Raw genomic sequence first — 17,398 nt, forward strand, 5'->3', positions numbered from 1 at the left:
AAGGCGTGGTCTTTATGACGTCACAAATGATGCACTATGTCGCATATTTCTACCGCATTTCCACGTTATGATAATCAAGAAGCGAATTACAATTGCGCTCTACGCTTGCTATCAACCATATCGTTGCCAATGCACGCGAGTAAAGATGCAAATTAAATCTTTTGGACCGTGAATGGCAACTCTGAATGGCATTTCATCATTTCTGAAGTCATCGGCAGGAAGCGTTAAACGATGAAAGAGCACCGATTGAAGTATTTTTTTTTTAAATATTAAACTTAAAGAAATTATTTAAAAAATGATCAGATTCTATGTTTTTAAGCATGCACTTTCAGAAAAAAATACTTTTAAAATTTTGGAAACGACCCCATTATTGAAGTATGTTACTAACAATAAAGTGAGGGGGTTGTGCAGGAGTGCTCAGAAACAAGGGGGATTTTCGTATATAACAAAGTTTTATTATTATTATCTTCTTTATATCCGCGTTACAGTTTTGACTAAAAGGTGGAGCTCATGTTTTTAGTAGAATATACGCCCCCTTAATACTAAATACCTGTTGCTTTCCTCGCTTTATAGCCATTGAGCTAAAACACTAAAAGGAGAGAGAACTTCCCCATTCTTCTACACTGAGACTCACGGTCTGAATTTCGAGCGAGTATGGCAAAACCAATTGCATAATAAAACATCTTGTTTAATGGCAAAAGACCGCTTTTTTTTGCACAAACGATTTGAACATATTAAGGATTTGAAAATTGCATGGCAAAAGGATTTACAGGATAAAACTTGAGTTTAAATGTAAAAGTGCGATTCTTTTGCCATAACTCGCTTGGGCAAAAAAACGGACCAAATAGTTCGCTCTCCTCTTAGTGTTACAGCTCAATGCTTTAAGCATAGAGCAAAAGTGATCCCAAATCGAGGGAACGAGAGTAAGTAAATTTTGGTACAACTGCTATTGCCATCTGTCGAAGGAATAAGAAATTGTGAAGAAACACAATTGGTAAAATTCAAAATTCAAACTTTGAAATTAATCAATTAACAATTTGATTTGAACTTTTTTTTTATCCATCGCATAGCAACGCCTTTTGTCGGATTGCCGCTAGGTAGCGTTGCCAGTTGTACCGGAAGTCAGCGCGGGCGTAAACGGAGGATCACTTTTTGAGGCAAATGCGATAGGCATTTAGGCGATGGTAAAGCTTGACCACGGAGAAATGGCGGATGACTGAACACAAACGTCATTTGTATCAATTGTAATAGGTAGAATCAACCAGAAAGCGCCGAGTAGAAAGAGGCGTTCTCGTTGAACTTATCGATTCCAAAATAATAACAAACAACTTGTTATAAATGATACGAATGATGTTTCTGCTTCAAGGTCATCCACCATCTCTCCATGGCCAAGCTTTAGAATACAGTCTTATCATGCTTGAAAGAAGCCAACTATTTAATAGTGTTTTATCTAAACTGTCAGGCTCAGGTTGTTGTATAGGTGTTGCTTTAAGAAGTGGTTTTGCAGGAGAGGTTTTCGAAGACTCAAGAAATGGAACATAAAACGACTATCTATAAATTTTAACCATAAATTCTTAGACTTGCTATCTTAGTGTGATGAATCTTTTTTTGAGTAAAACTTTTACAAAAGTGAAGAATACGCGGGAATGTGACCCTACGATCTTCAGATCTTACACCTTGTTACTTCTTGTTGTGATACTATTTAAAGTCGGGAGCGATTAGTGATCGGGCTACTTCTCTGACCCTGTTAAAAAAAGCTTACGGCACCATGTTTCAGTTATGCCATCTGAAATGCTTTTTAACTCTATGCAGGGTGTGGCCACCCAGGGGCGCTCATATGGAGGGGGACAGAAAGTGGGGGGGCTCAAGCTCCCCCCCCTTTGAAATTAGAACTTGCTTGCTTTTAGTACTTTTTTCTTTGCAAAAATGTAAAAATTTCTTCTCCAGAACTTAATGAATAAGTTATTTAAAATGTCTAATTTTAATAACTCTAATCTGTACTGAAACCGGTTTGTATGGGGAAAATTTCCTGCTAAACCATGGGAAAAATATCTAAGCCACACCTTAAAAATTTTGCATATGGGCGCCCTTGTGACCATTTAGTGATGTACCGTATCGTTCATAGTGTAGATTCGTGGATACGGATCATTCGTGTTGAGATCCGCGAATACGAATAAGGACCTCAGCTTTTTTACCCCAATTTAATCCCGGTCTAAGTGTACAATTTGTGATGGAAGGTATTCCCGTAAGGGTAAGGGCATAACTTCTTTTAAAAAAGTCCATCTGTAGCGAATGCATCATCAAAAATATGGTTTGTTCGTAAAAGAAGTCCTAAAAAATTAGGGGAGAGTCGGTAGGATAGGATGGCGGGAGGAGTGGAGCAGCATTGCATGTGCACCGAAAATAAAATGTGAAAATTATTTCTAGCTTGTTCAGTAGATGTGCAGATGGAGTTCAAAGCTATTACATCTACTGGACAAGCAAGAAGTACTTTTTTTGCATTTTACTTCGGCATAAATGCAGCGGTGACCCATTCCTCACGAAATGGCCCCTACCGACGAATCAACTCTGCCGGGAACATCGTTTCAAACGGGGAAGAGAGAACACAATCTCACTTTTTTCGAAGAATGCCTATAAAAACCAAAATGAGCAATGATGCAATCCCCGGATCAATAAAAATTGACTATTTAATTGCTGAAATGATACCTTGTAAATTTAAAGAAATAAAACTTAATTTTAAATGAAATTTAATTGTTTCCATATGTAGAATTTTGAATCTTTAATACAATTTTTAGACAAAAAGATACATTTTAAAATCCACCAAATGTAAAAATCATCTTCATTTTCCCTCGGATATCCGCGGATACGAATACAGATATGCAGCACATCATTAAGCCCATCGTCTAACAACATTAATCGACCCTCTGCCCCCGAAATGTTTCGGGCTTGTTAGAGGAGCGATCCGAATGGAACTGCTTGCAATACACAATGGTTAGTGAGCAATAGCAAGAATTGGATAATAACGCCCTAGTATTGAGTGTGTGTATGCGCAAAAATGGGTAAATACAATTAAGTGCTACTGTAGTAAGCGATTTACTGTTGTAGCTATCTAGTTTCACAATAGATGACGCCACTAAAATTAATTGCTCATTACTATTCGGTTAACTAGGTGAGATATGTTTAGCAGTTAGACAACTGGAGTGGTAGGCCGCCTGCGTGTACTGTAGTTCTCATATAGTACATGTTTATCTTTTCCAGGCCTGTTGATTTCATATCTCATCGTGGCACCTTGCGGAAGGCCAGCTTTTACCATATAACCCTGAACAGATTATCTGTGCTACGAAATTCAAAGGAAAAATTTACATGGTTGCCTTTAATTCTGATTCAAGAATCGCTAGTAAACCGGGAAATGACAGAGAAGGAAAGAAGAAACACATCCCTGGGGATACAAATTTGAAGAATATATGACAGCAGGTACAATCAATTCTATACCTTTTAAATGTTGAAACTAATACACTAAAAAAATTCCGAAACGTTACTGAGTATTTTCGTGTATCGTCTCAGGATTTTAATGGTTTTTATACACTTCCTGGAAAAATCAAGTATCGTTGTCAAAAAGTTTCCTGAATTGACAAGTCGCACGAATGCAGACTTCTCACTTGAGTGAAAAATATTTTTAGATCCCAGTTTAAAAATAAACTGGGCGTATTTTATTAAGTTGTATCAGGTTTAGTTCGATTACGGCCCGTCCAGACTGTATAACCTCCCAAAGGGAGTGAAAAGTCCATGGACTACGTGGCTTTGCAAGAATTGCAGGAAAGCACAGTTCTCGGTACTTACTTGCAATTCTCTCTTAGCCATGTTAGCAGTATTTCTTGTGAAGCTCTATTGATAAGTCAGGAAGGTGCGTAGTTGTTATATTAAACCTATATAAGTTTATTATAAAGTTCCAGAGAAGCTACTGCTTTAAATGGGAAGATTTCTGAATATTTCAGGAGGCTTCCAGAATAATTTCAGGAAAAATACTGAATGTTAGCGGAAAACATTCCAGGTTTTTGCGAGATATGTTACTGGCAGAACTTGGGCACATCAGCTGCCCATTATATTCCAGGAACGTTTCTGAATCATTTTTACTGCGTATAATAGCCAACTCTGTAGAAAAAAAGAAGCATAAAGCACCTAAGTAAAGTATACCACCGAAGGCGATATACACCTAATATAACTGGAGAAGGTAGGGTTTACGAGCCGCCTCAGGCGCCAGAAGGGTGCGAAGCCCACGATTTACACCGCCGAAGGTGGTGTACGCCAATTAGACGCAGGTACGGAGTTCGAGGCAGCCTGCCCTAGGTGGCTAGTAATCTAGCCCCCCTGGCGTGTAGTAACTATTTTCCATTGTCAGTTTTTTTCACTTGCAAAAACACTTTTTTCTTCTTTTTTTTTTCTTTCTCGAACTGGCTTTTCACAGTTCGAGAAACTGTGCATTTATTTTGTACATTTATTTTGTGTATATTTTCAAATAGTGCTAGGTTACGGCAATTTTTAATGGTTATTTTAAAAATAATAGTTAACTTAAGAATTTCTTTTTTGAAGAGATATGTAACTAAATTTATTCAGGGAAGTTATTCATTTTCATTAAACCCATATTATACCGAAAGATGGTTGGTTTACGGAAGAGTTGACTTTTAATAAATGGTGCGTAACATCTTAACCATCATCTTCTTTATACAACATATTGTTTCCTTTTTCGCTGCTGATCTAGAGTTTTGGTGAAGGAAATAGCAGTTTAATTTTTAGAAATCCTAAAGCACACATGTATTTCTTTTTCAACAGATGTGCCATGGGGTGAAGCAAACGTGCTATCTACAACTCACGAAATCGAGGAATTTTGTACCGTTGTCCAATCTGAGTTGGCCGATCACTCCATTTTATTGAAAGTGGAGATCGACGGAATGCACAGCGACCACGCCAAAAACCGTTCTGCAGATCCCTCACGGTATGTGGAAATGAAAACTATGTGGAAATACCCAAGAAATCGGCGGATAAACAATTTTAGAAGGTTTGTGTTTTAAAGATTTCTTAGCGATATTATTTTCAGTGCGCGTAGAAAAATTAAACTAGTACAAACGGTGCCCTACCTACGCCCCGTGAAACCTGATCCAAGTGGCCCATTGTTAAGTTCAACGTTGCAAATCGAAACCTATGCTCTGGAACGACCGAAAACTCAGTTAATAATCTTCAATCCTCATGTATGATAATAGCGAATGCTCGAGTATGCTGACGTCATCAACAATGAAACTCACGCCATGGCATGAAAATTTGATAATATGTTTTGGTAATGTTTAACATGCAGGGAAAGGCTTTATTGTTTCAAGGCTGAACTCGATCCGGTAACTTAACCGTTTTACTGGTAAGACTGTGTCATTTCAGGGGAATGAAGAAACGAAAGGATGGTCAACAATGAACGCTACCTACTGGAGTTTAGGGTTTATCCACTGGAGTTAGGGTTACAATTTCAACTATCAAAATATCACAAAACAGGATATGGCTTCGTTCAAATGTAGAAGCAATTTTTACCCGTCATACCTTGACAGGCGACTTTCTAGTTTGATAATAAGAACGATTGCTTCAAATTTGGAGTCAAATGATCAGAAATTTATAACTAAAAAGTAGAAAGTATTAATTAAAAAGGAAGGAATTAAGGATAACGACGATTATTGGACGTAATTTCTTACCTTTTTTAAATTGGCTATCTATAAAAAAAATCTTATATAATTAAAAACTAAGCGTATGTACCTATGCATGTAACTATGTAAGCAACTATGTATGTATGTCCAAGTTACTTCTCCCGAATGACAGTGAACTGACCATCGAACCAGGTATCAATAGATTCGTAATCTTATGTTTGGTTATTTAACTAATATTATGTTTAGCTATTATCTAATATTATGTTTGGCTATTTAACATAATCCTCCATAATAATTAACGGATATATCAATTAAAAACTATTAGTTATAACACTTAGATTTCTAGATAAAATCCTTATTTTTCGAAGGCTTTCCCCCATTCAAATTAATTTTCATTGCTTCACCTCAACTTTCCGTAACAATACTTTTATTAAAATTTGTAGCGTGAAAAAAATCATTAAATAAAAGATCTGTTGCCATTTTTTTTCTCGAATATGAGCTAATAAAATTCTGGGATTCAGATTTGTTGCTATTTGACCTACAGCAAAACGTGAAGTTTTTCAAACAACTTTTCTTTTTTCAAATTCTTTAAGTTTGGTAACTAATGGCATGACTGTAAAAATAGAATGCGACACCCCCAATCGTTATGTAGTGCAGTGTGCAGAAAAAACCCACCCAAATTTCGCTTTTTAGAACACACAAATATAATTGTCCTTATAATTTCGTCCATATGACAGGGATATCTACATTCAAACTTCATTCTATGAATACGAAATTCCTATGTAATCCGTGGAGTTTGTGACAAAAATACCCAAAACATTTCACTTCCGGATACCAGTATGAAATTTTGCACAGTGCTTATGCACATATCTAAGAACAAAAATCCGCCGGGAGGCATTTGATCAGAGGTCATGAACCCCCTGTGATGACGTCATCAAAATGGTCGCCTTTTAAAGAAAAGTACGTTCGTTTAACTGCTTAGAACTCTATTAAGGATCTTAATATTGTGATATTAAAGTATGTCATTTAAAAGCGCTTTAAAAGAGCTATTTAATAGTCATTAAATTTTTTTCCTACCACAAATAGTTTAAGAGTTATTACAATTAACGCCATCAAAATGGCTGTCTGGAAAGGTAAGTACGTACGCTTAACTGCTTAGATATACAATACAGATCTTTATATTGTAGTATTAATGTGTATCATCTGAAAGAGCTTTAGAAGAACTATTTAACAGAGACTGATTTTTCCTCCGAAGACAAGTAGTTTTAGAGTTATTAAAATTTCCGTCATTAAAATGGCTGTCGTGAAAAGGTGAAAAGCTTCGTATAACTGCTCAAAACGCCATTATTTATCATTCTTCCGTAAAAAATAGGTGCACTAAATAAAAGCTCTAAAATAAACTAGAAAAATATGCATTTGTCCCCCCCCCTTAGTAAATAGTTTTAAAAATTTCACTGCATTAACGTAACTACATGGAGCGGGAGGGGGAGGATTATCATTGAACTGTTCCAACTGTTCCGCCACATCTAACCCGCAGCGAAACTTTTAATTAAAAATTCCTTACCGAATTAAATACACATATGTATTGTCCCATAATAATTCACTTCTCCTGCAAGTGCGAACGACTGCCGTCTAGGGGCAAGAATCAGAACGACTACTCGATTCCCCCCCCCCCCCCAACAAGCTGTAACTTTGAATTGCAGCCTGCCTAGCTCGTTTCTTTCCAGTTCTGCTGTTCTCAGCAATAATTAATTCCATAGTAATATGTTTATTATTCAGATATAATTTTCAATAACTGAATATTTGTCTGGTTAATGCTGTGGCAAATAATATCAAATAAAGGTGAGTCATATAATTCTATTACGGTTTAAAATCGATAACTTCGATTGTTCGTTCTATCTAGCATTAAAATTTTTCATATAGCTAATATTCATTCCTTTACGTCATTTTCAATAAGCAAAACGTATTAAAAACTCGCAATATTTTTTAGAATAAATTTTTCTCCTTCATTTGTTCCATGTGACCTCAAAATATTAACATAGCTTGCAATCATTTCTTCAATGTGCTTTTGAAAAAGTAAAATATTTAATGAATTAAGTGTCTGTAATCTAAGTCTCATCTATGCGCCCTGCTAAAATCCATTCAGTGGGCTCTGCGGAATGAGTATGGCGAAAATAAAAAGTTGGTCATGTTAGGTGGTCTCCACATAGAAATAGCTGTTTCATCTGCAATAGGTGCATAACTTGAAGGAAGTGGATGAACTGAACTCCTAGTAGAAACTCATGTAACAACATCGGGAAGAGCAGAAGGAACACTGAAAGTTTCGCATGTGAAGAGAAGTCGATACGCTCACGATTTTGCAGTAACCACTCTCCAAGTTCTGTTAGAGAAAGGTATCAAAATCGAAAAGATATAGACGAAACCTTTACAGACTAAGCTAAGCGAAGATCAGAAGAATCGCCTCAGTTTAAGTACTGGAAGATCACCATGGAGCTGGAATGTATACTTTTAAATCTGGTGCGCACTATTCGTCATAGAAATTTCTCAGGTATTACTGTCACTCTTGAGAACATATGTCCATAGATGTTTGCTCTTGATCATACAAATTATGCCCGATGGCCTTCAGTATTTCTGTTCAATTGGAAGCAGTTACCAGAGATGCATCCAGCTATTTTCCAGGAGTTTCATTGGGGAAATATGTCTGTCTGGCTCCAAAACTGAGAGACAATTTTCCAGGATGGCACACGACCATTTGCATGAGCAAAATAACAAATTAATTTAAAAATCATCAACTAATCTATTCCGTTTAAGTCATATGAGGCTTCATTAATACAATGGATCGTTACTGGACCGGAAGTTGCGCGTATGATTGGGGAGTTAGAAGAAAATCAGAGTCTGAAGTCTGACCTCGCTAATGAAAAGCTAGATACTAGATTCATGAAGATACTAGAAGATTTTTTATTCGATATGAAACTCATGTTTCCAGCCTAGTTGAAACAATTGAAGAACAAGGGAATCCTTTCGAAGATGACGATTTAACTGCAGTAAACAGCAACAAAATTCTTCTCTCAGAAGAAAGTGCCATTTCTGTGATGCCAGCGCAAGCCAATTCAATACATTTGTAGAAGATCGCTTAATGTTAAGAAAATTATCCATACATGATGTAAAAGAAACAATCTCCTCTTGATGAGCAGAAAAATATTTCTATTCAGTTTACAGACAAGCAAAACATTGTTGATTTGAGGAGGGGCAGCACTCTTTTTGCTAAGCTATATGTTGCCTTCCAAGCAATTCAAATGGATGTAAAATAATTTTTTCTCGTGAAAACAGCTCGTGTCCACCTTCTATATCCAACCTTGGCAAATCTAGGAAAGCAAGAAAAAAGTCCGACATAGTTTCTTGTATTTTCCAATCAACTGGACTGATTTTGAGGGCTATTCCGGAACCAAATTGTTTATTGATGGGGCTGCACTGATTCACATGCTTGTTCCTCAGTCTACTCGAACTGTCCAACAATACTGCGATCAGATTGTGAAGCCGTACATACTAATGAGACTAAAAAGCGTTCATAGGGTAAATTTAGTTTTTCACTGGTATTTAAAAGAAAGTTTGAAAAACGACACGAGACAATCGAGAGGATCTGGACCAAAAATAAGTATTAAATCCAATGTTTTGATACCAAAGTCATTTACTAAATTTCTTGCGACAGATAAAAATAAAGAGAAGCTTTTCGAATTTCCGGCAGAAAATCTCGTGAAGATGGATCTACCAGATGGGAAGCAGGTTGTATGCACCTACAAAGACACTGTAATTGCTTCAATCAAGAACAATTTTGAAACCATGTCTCCTGCATCCCACGAATAAGCCGATGCGATGCTATTCCTTTATATGCAGCATGCAATAGAATACTGGGGTCATACTAAGATCACCGTGAATACTGTTGACAGGGATGATATAGTGATTGCTATATTCCGAGTTCCGAAACTGCAAGGGGCAGTTCCGACCATTGCTATATTCCAAGGGCTATGGGTGGAGTATGGAAGTGGAGAATATCTGCGGTATCTTTCCATCCACGCTTTGCACCCGTAAAGTTCCACAAGGTTACCAGATCTTCTGCCTTTTTTCCATGCCTTAACATGAATTGATCCGTTGTCTAGTTTTGACAGCACTGGTAAAACTAGGTACTGCATGGAAAATGTGGATGGCGTTTAGAGATGTTGACAAAGTTTTTTTGTACTATACTAAAGGTACCCGAAAGCATCAATGAAGACAATAAGCATTTCCTACTTATTCAGCGCTTCGCCGTCCTTATCATTCATAAAGCTAAGTGGAAACCGTAAATGCGGCTAGGAGAATTTTCTTCACCCAGCAAAACAGACCGGTTGAATGTATTCCACCATCTAGCAACGTTCTTCTGCATCACCTAAAGAGAGCAATGTTGCAGTGTTCACTATGGACAAAATGGCTTCAGCAAAATTTTCAGCTCTTGGATCCATGTCAGTGGGGATGGAAAAAAATTGGTGAAGAGTTTGAACCTCCTTGGTATACACACCCCGAAATAACAATTGAGAAATTACAGGAATTTTTATATCATGCAAGTGTAAAGAGATGTCTACTCGCTGTCGATGCGTCAGATCAGGTCTGAATTGTACACTTCTTTGTAGTTGTGAGGGTCAGTGTAATACGTAAAACGTTCCTTAAAATTTTTTTTTAGAGTTTTCGTCATAACAGGTACTTTTTCTTTGCATTAAAACGTGTAATTTTCATCTATTTCTCTTAAATGTTTAAAATGTAAGCATGTTTAACAAAATTGTTTTGTTATACGCTAGCATTAATAGTTAAGTCCTCGATCCATTTGGGGCGGTCTTTCATTATTTCTGCATTTTAACCTCCCTTTTATTCAGTATACAGGTAAAATACTGACAAAAAATGTTAAAACATGAAGTACAAATTTAAATTTAATAAAACTGGAAAGAATCTTTTATAATGCAGGTATAACAGTAAAAATTTTACTCCAGTATCGGCGAATACAAGAAAGTCATAGTTTTCTTATCAACTTTCACGTTAATATTGTAATAATTATTAAACTATTTGTCATCTTTACTAATAATAAAGCTTTAAGTTTGTCTGGATATCTGTCGGGATGTCTGTCCGGATGTCTCTCTGTGACGCGCATTCCGCCTAAACCGTTCGGCCTATTTTCACGAAGATTGGCACAGTATTAATTTGTAGCATGGGGGTGTGCACCTCGAAGCGATTTTTCGAAAATTCGCTTTTATTCTTTTTCTATTTCAATTTTAAGAACATTTTACCGAACAAATTATCATAACGTGGACGAGTAAATTACCAAATTATCATAACGTGGAAATGTAACACACCAAAAAAAAATATTGAGAAGGCCAGGGCCCACTCAGGGCTGTCTTGCAACTGAGAAGGAAGGAACCATAAAATGACCGAGCAATTTAACATGGCGAATTGGCGAAAAATTCATCATCCATTGTGTGTAAATATACAGGTGAATCAAATGACCTTATAATTTTTTTTACTGCGAGCAAAGCCGTGCGGGTACCGCTAGTAGAAAATAAAACTAAGCACTGTTGAAGAGCTTTTTTAAACGGCTTTCAGATAATGTATTTGAATTTTATAATATTAGGACCTATTATGTAGTTCTAAGCAGTTAATCCAACGTACTAACCGATACATGGCGGCCATTTTGATGACGTCACCACAGGGGGGTTTTACCTCCAATCGATTGCCTCCCGGCGTTTTTTTGCTCTCTTATATGAACATAAGTGCTGTACAAAATTTCATACTGGTATCCGGAAGTGAAATGTTTTTGCACAAACTCCACCGACTATATGTATTTTCAATAAAAGTAGTAAAAAAAGTTTCTCGAACCATTACTTTCCAGTCATAAAATTTTCATAACTTTGCGACCAAATACAGCCAAGACTTTAGGTATTTTTCTGTGTGTCCTTATAATTCTGACCACCACTGTATTTTCTTAACATTAATTTTTTTAAGAGTACGTTTAATAGATGATTGATTTGCATTATGGCAGAACTTTTAAAGTATTCCAATTTAGTAGCGTTCTTTTTTATGATAGCGTGAATAATAAAATTGAAATGCTATTCTGAAATTCATGCGAAAGCATAACTTTCAGAAATGTAGAGTAATTCATCTATTGAGCATAAAGATGCTATAAATAGAAAAGGAACGTTTCAAAAAAGTAATAAAAAATGAAAATAAATAAATTAAATATATGAATAATTAAGTAGCTAAATAAATAAGCAAACGAATGAATGAATGAATGAAGGAATAGAAACAATTCTTCAAAACCTGGCTGTTACTGTTTGACCACAGATTGTATGGAATTGGCAAACATCCAGTTAAGGCGACTCCATCTGAATGAGGGGAAAAATAAAAATTTTATGCGCGTATTCCGCTCATTTGAATGAGACTCTACTTATTTAGAGGCTAACATACATCTGCAAAATCTGAGATCCCTGATAACTAAAAAATTCTTCCATTTCTGCGTGTAAACCGGATGTTTGCCTTTCCATACAATCCGTGGTTAGACAGTACACTTGATTGTAAAACTTTTTAATTTGCAATAAATCAATTAATTTTATGTCTTACTTTTTACGCAGGAGGAAATATATGGAGCATTGGGCTCATGCATTCATTGCTGGAGTCGAAGATAACGTGTATGGTTTGAAAGATGACAACGGCATTGTCACAGAAGTTGAAGTATTGAAAACGCATCAACTGCCGCGTTTGAGTGAGGTATGTAAACATGTTTACGATTTAGAACTTCTGCTTTTCAATAAATAAATGAATGAATAAATAAAATAAATGAATAAAATAAATAAATATATAAAAAATGAATAAAAAAATAAAAATACAATGAAATAAAAAATAAATAAATGAAATAATAATAAAAAATATGCATAGAAACAGAAAAAAATGAAATTAAAAAAATAATAAAAAATAAAAATAAAATAAACAGAAAGAAAAAAAATAAGAAAAAAATTTAAAGAAAAAACAAAAAAAATATTACGTTCGCACCTAGTTACTTGCGAGGTGCCTTAAGAATTAAGCAAACCGGGAGGAGAGGGGGGCTGGAATGATACTTTTCCAAGAAAGGCAATAAAGGCAAAAAAAAAAAAAAAAAAAAACTACTAGAACCTGCACTGTAAAAACGATTCAAAAACGTTCCTGGAAAATAATAGGCAGCTGATGTGCCCAATTTCTGCCAGTAACATATCTCGCAAAAACCAGGAACGTTTTCCGCTAAAATTCAGTAACCTTCCTGAAAAATCCAGAAATCTTCCCATTTAAAGCCAGTCGTGTCCCCAGAACTTAAGAGCAAACTTAGGTAGTGATAATATAACAGCTTGGCACCTTCCTGATTAATCAAGACAGTTGCAAAAGCAGTATTGCAAAAATGGCCGAAGCTAAGCCAGAATTTCAGGTATTAAGCATCTCGCTTGTTTGCAATTCTTGCAAAGCTACGTAGCTCATACTTATTTGCTCCCTTTGGGAGTTCAATCAGCATGGACGAGTCGTATTCAAATGGAAGCCGATACACCTTATAAATACTTTTAGTTCATCTTTAAACTGGGAGTTAAAAATATTTTTTACAACAGAGAGATGTCTGCATTTGGACAACTTGTAGCAATTCAGGAAACTTTTTGACAATGATACTTGATTTTTCCAGGAAGTGGATAAAAACCACTGAAATCCCGAAACGTTACACGGAAACACTCAGGAACGTTTCGGAATTTTTTTACAGTGTGGGTTCCGTTGATACAGGGTTAAATTGATACGTGAGTTTCAATTTTCGAGTGGTATTATCACAGCAGCTGTATTATCACTGTTTCTAAATTAACGTATTGCCTTTGTTTGGGTGTCACGTTGATCCATCACGCTTGGGTCATGTTGACACGTGTTTCTTTCCCCAAAAGTGCAATGAAAACGAAAAAAAAAAAAAAAACCCCGAAGGAAATTTTTTTTGAAATACTTGAAAAAGCTTATTTCGAAGAAGTTATCCATTCTGTGTTATCTGTAAATCAGATTTACGTTTATCATCTAACTCGAATTATGCAACATTCAATCAGACTTTTCCTAAAAAACAACTCTCAAAAACTTCTTGACGTTTCCTTACTACGATCACATAACAGTTAATTTATCTGTGTATCAACGTTACTCGCGTTGGATCAAGTTGTTACATTCAGTGATGTTCCCATCAATTTTTCTTTGAGTATACTCCCAGTAATCCATTATGCACAATTTGTGTATGTGATCAGATACATAGTATGGAAATTTATAAAGCTTGAGGGTATACGCTATGTGTCTAAAAAACTTTTTGAGAGTATACGGCGTATGTAGAGTCTACTGGTTACATTTCGAAACAATATTTTTATATTGAGAAAATAAGTCAACAAAGGTTTTGAAATCATTATTTGATAAGAAAAGTCACAGTATTACATGTCATTTTATTTTGGTTTAAAACATCAGTAACAAAAATGAGAAAATAAAAAAATGTATAAAAGTGTATTAACTACATCCAATTTCTCTTACTCATAGACGCTAATCAGCAGATTATTAATTTCGAGAGATCAACCAAGAACAAGTAGAACTCGAGAGCAATAACACCATAGATATTAGTTTTCCCAAAAACAAAATTAAGAGTTCTGTTTCCAACTTAATGGGTAACTTACCAAATAGCATCATTATTCATACTTGAATAGTTTTTCTTTTAAATTTCGGATATATTTTTGACCGTAAGCGCCCAGTAAGGGAGGCAGGGGACGCTCTATTAGTACTGCCAATTCTTAGGATAAATTGTGTGCATTAATACTACTAAGTCATTACAACTAAATCATTACTTAATGACGGTTATTAAACATTTCTTTACTTGAAAATTTTAACATGAGTTTATTACGCACTGAAATTACTTTCAGAATTGTAACAATGTATTTTAGATAACAGATTTGCCTTCTAATGAAAATGAAAATATGAATCTTCGGGGTTAGAAGCATAATGTTCCTAAGTGCCTCTAATTATTGCAACACGTGTTCAGCATTACAATAAGGGCAACAGTGTTTTAAAATCCTGATTAGAATAAGGACACTATTCTCTAAAAATACCCATTGTAATGAGGACAACAAATCTGAAAAATCCTCATCAGAATCAGGTAAGAAGTTCGTAAGAAATAGGTAGAAATATTTTTTGAAAGAATCTTTAAATTAATGCGTTAAATCTTATAAACTGTCTGAGCCCCCCCCCCCTTTAAAATTACACGTATGGGTACCTATATTTTTGAAAAACATATTACCTTAAATCAGTATTAAAGGTGTTTAAAGAGTCGTTCTATTTTGTTTATCAAAAAAAAAAAAAAATATATATATATAGTGTATAGTATAATGCATTGTATATGTTTTACTTAATTTTCTAACACTCTGAACATTATTTCAGAATTTTTGGTATCCAGAAGATCTGATACATTCTCTTGACAGCTTCCTTACTTTGCTGAAAAACGCTGTTACGCAGGATAACCCGAAGTAAGACTCTTATTATTTTTCAGGAAGTTGGAGTAGGAGTTATAGTTAATGTGATAGAACTACTTAAAGTGAAAAAAAAAATCGATTGTAATCACCTGTTTTTTTTCCACCCTCCCTAGTATGTATATACAACAACTCGAAGTCTCAAGGGACCGGCTAAAACTCTAGAGTTATGAGAAGTTCCCATCACAGCGTTTTTTAGAGTTTGGAACCTGATGGAAACTTTGAGATCAAGGAATATTTGAGTTCTAAGGCTTCGAGTTATCGAGAATTGACTGTATTTTTCCATATATACATGATGAATACATAGATAACTAAACAGAAAGAGAAATGTGGGGCAAAGTGAAAAAATGGTAAAATATCTATACAGTTTATAGAAATAGAACCATCTATCTAACAATATTTTAACTAATGTCTAAATCATATGGAGGATTCCAGCAAAAAAAAAAAAAAAAAAAAAAAAAAAAAAAAAAAAAAAACAATACGTAGCTTAAACATAAAAGAAAAAACAATACAAGTCATTTACAAAACTTGACATACAATTGTAACATTTTTTTGGTTTCTCAAAAATATTTTTGTTGTTATGAAATGGTTAAATTTTTATAATTCATATTTCAAATAATATTTGAGATCTACTAATGTTCTGTGCAGTACTTATTTAGTTACGAGTAATAATAGGGGGTGGCAGTGAAATGGTTCATTTAGTTTACTTATTCATTTATTAATGCAATTACTTCCGTATGAGTTTATCCATTCATTCACGTTTTTCCTTATTTATTCACTTATTTATTTATTTTATCATACATCAACTAATTAATTAGTCCATTCGTTTATTGTTTAAGAAAAAGAAAAGGAAATTTTTCCACTTTTTTTGAAAGGTACCTATTTACTGCAAAAAAAAAAAAAAAAAAAAAAAAAAAAAACCCTTCGATGCAAGTTTTGAAAAAAATAAACTATTTTTTTGTGTACTATAATTTCAAGACAAATTTCTAATTTGTCATTTTGGAAAAGGTAAGTTATCTTAACTCTTTCACTTTGTCCCACATTCCCCTAATGGGCAGACTAGAAATTTTCAATACCATACACATTCAATTAAATTGTTTTCCGTACGATTTTTTAAAACTATTATTGTTGCTCACTTAATTTATAATTTGTTGTTTTATGTCTTTTTTTAGTGTTGTGTACAAGTTTGATTGTACACCGGAAGAAATCAAATGCACCGAGATGTGTAATCCTGAGGAAAAATACAAATTAATACCTGAATGGTATGTGAGAGAATACAATGAAAACTTTTGATAAAGTCAGTTGCAGCTATATCTGTGTTCAAAACGATGGAGATAATTGCAAGCACGTTTGCTCTAAACTAATGAAGTTAACTGCCTGAACATTTATTCTTAAACGGATCAAGATAATCGCGGGAACGTTTATGCTGAAACTTGGTGAAGCGTATATTGCAGGCAATGTTTCTTTTTATATTGATAAAGCAAATTACAAGAACGTTTATACTTTTAGCCCTGTAAAACTTTATTAACTTTTTGTCGCGTTTGAAGAAGTGAACAAATAAATGCTTCGAAATATTGGAGGAAAAAAAAAAGAATAAATAAATGAAAATAAGTGCTAACTAGAAGAAGTGAGGCATAAGAAGTGTTTTTTATTAAAACTATCAAACTTATACTTTGTTTTTAATCAACGAATGTAAAAAGTGCTTTTTTATGACAATAAAAAATCATTGCTATAAAATTTGCTTTTCATTAATGCTTTTCATTAATTCATATAGAGAGGTAATTATTGAAGGGGTTGAAAAATAGCGTTCATAATACTGGCGTGTTCATATTATAGGGTGTTCAGCGTACAGAGAGGTTAACCTATGTTAAGTCAATGGAGTTTCGCCGGGATCATCAAAATCTGTTCAGAATATCGGGGTGTTCACATTAGGGTGTGTTCAGATAGAGAGAGTCCACTGTATTAACATTTGATGGATTTACATGCTATTACATGTTATGAGGGGTTACAAATTTTTGAAAAAGTCTCTATGTATGTGCGCTTGCGTAATATGTGTGTGTGAGTCTTTGTGTGACTATGTATTTGTGTAACTTATGTGTATGCATACTCGCGCCCAAAGCGGGTATGCAATTGTATGCCGCCGCA

At 34.7% G+C, this 17,398-nt stretch overlaps 1 protein-coding gene across 2 annotated transcripts in view; it reads left to right on the forward strand.

The window, feature by feature from the left end:
• The window catches only part of LOC129228162 (decapping and exoribonuclease protein-like), a 35,851-nt gene extending 18,871 nt beyond the window's left edge, over positions 1 to 16,980 (forward strand). For both annotated transcript variants that reach the window (XM_054862816.1, XM_054862815.1), the window contains exons 2-6: positions 3,259 to 3,474; positions 4,831 to 5,056; positions 12,335 to 12,470; positions 15,165 to 15,250; positions 16,426 to 16,980. In XM_054862816.1, coding sequence (XP_054718791.1) covers positions 3,465 to 3,474; positions 4,831 to 5,056; positions 12,335 to 12,470; positions 15,165 to 15,250; positions 16,426 to 16,546 — 579 coding nt within the window. In that variant the 5' untranslated portion in view covers positions 3,259 to 3,464 and the 3' untranslated portion in view covers positions 16,547 to 16,980. The remainder of the gene's footprint in view (positions 1 to 3,258; positions 3,475 to 4,830; positions 5,057 to 12,334; positions 12,471 to 15,164; positions 15,251 to 16,425) is intronic.
• The last annotated feature ends 418 nt before the right edge of the window (positions 16,981 to 17,398 follow it).

Source organism: Uloborus diversus, chromosome 8 (genome assembly GCF_026930045.1).
Source record: "Uloborus diversus isolate 005 chromosome 8, Udiv.v.3.1, whole genome shotgun sequence".
In the NCBI taxonomy this organism is placed as follows: Eukaryota; Metazoa; Arthropoda; class Arachnida; order Araneae; family Uloboridae; genus Uloborus; species Uloborus diversus.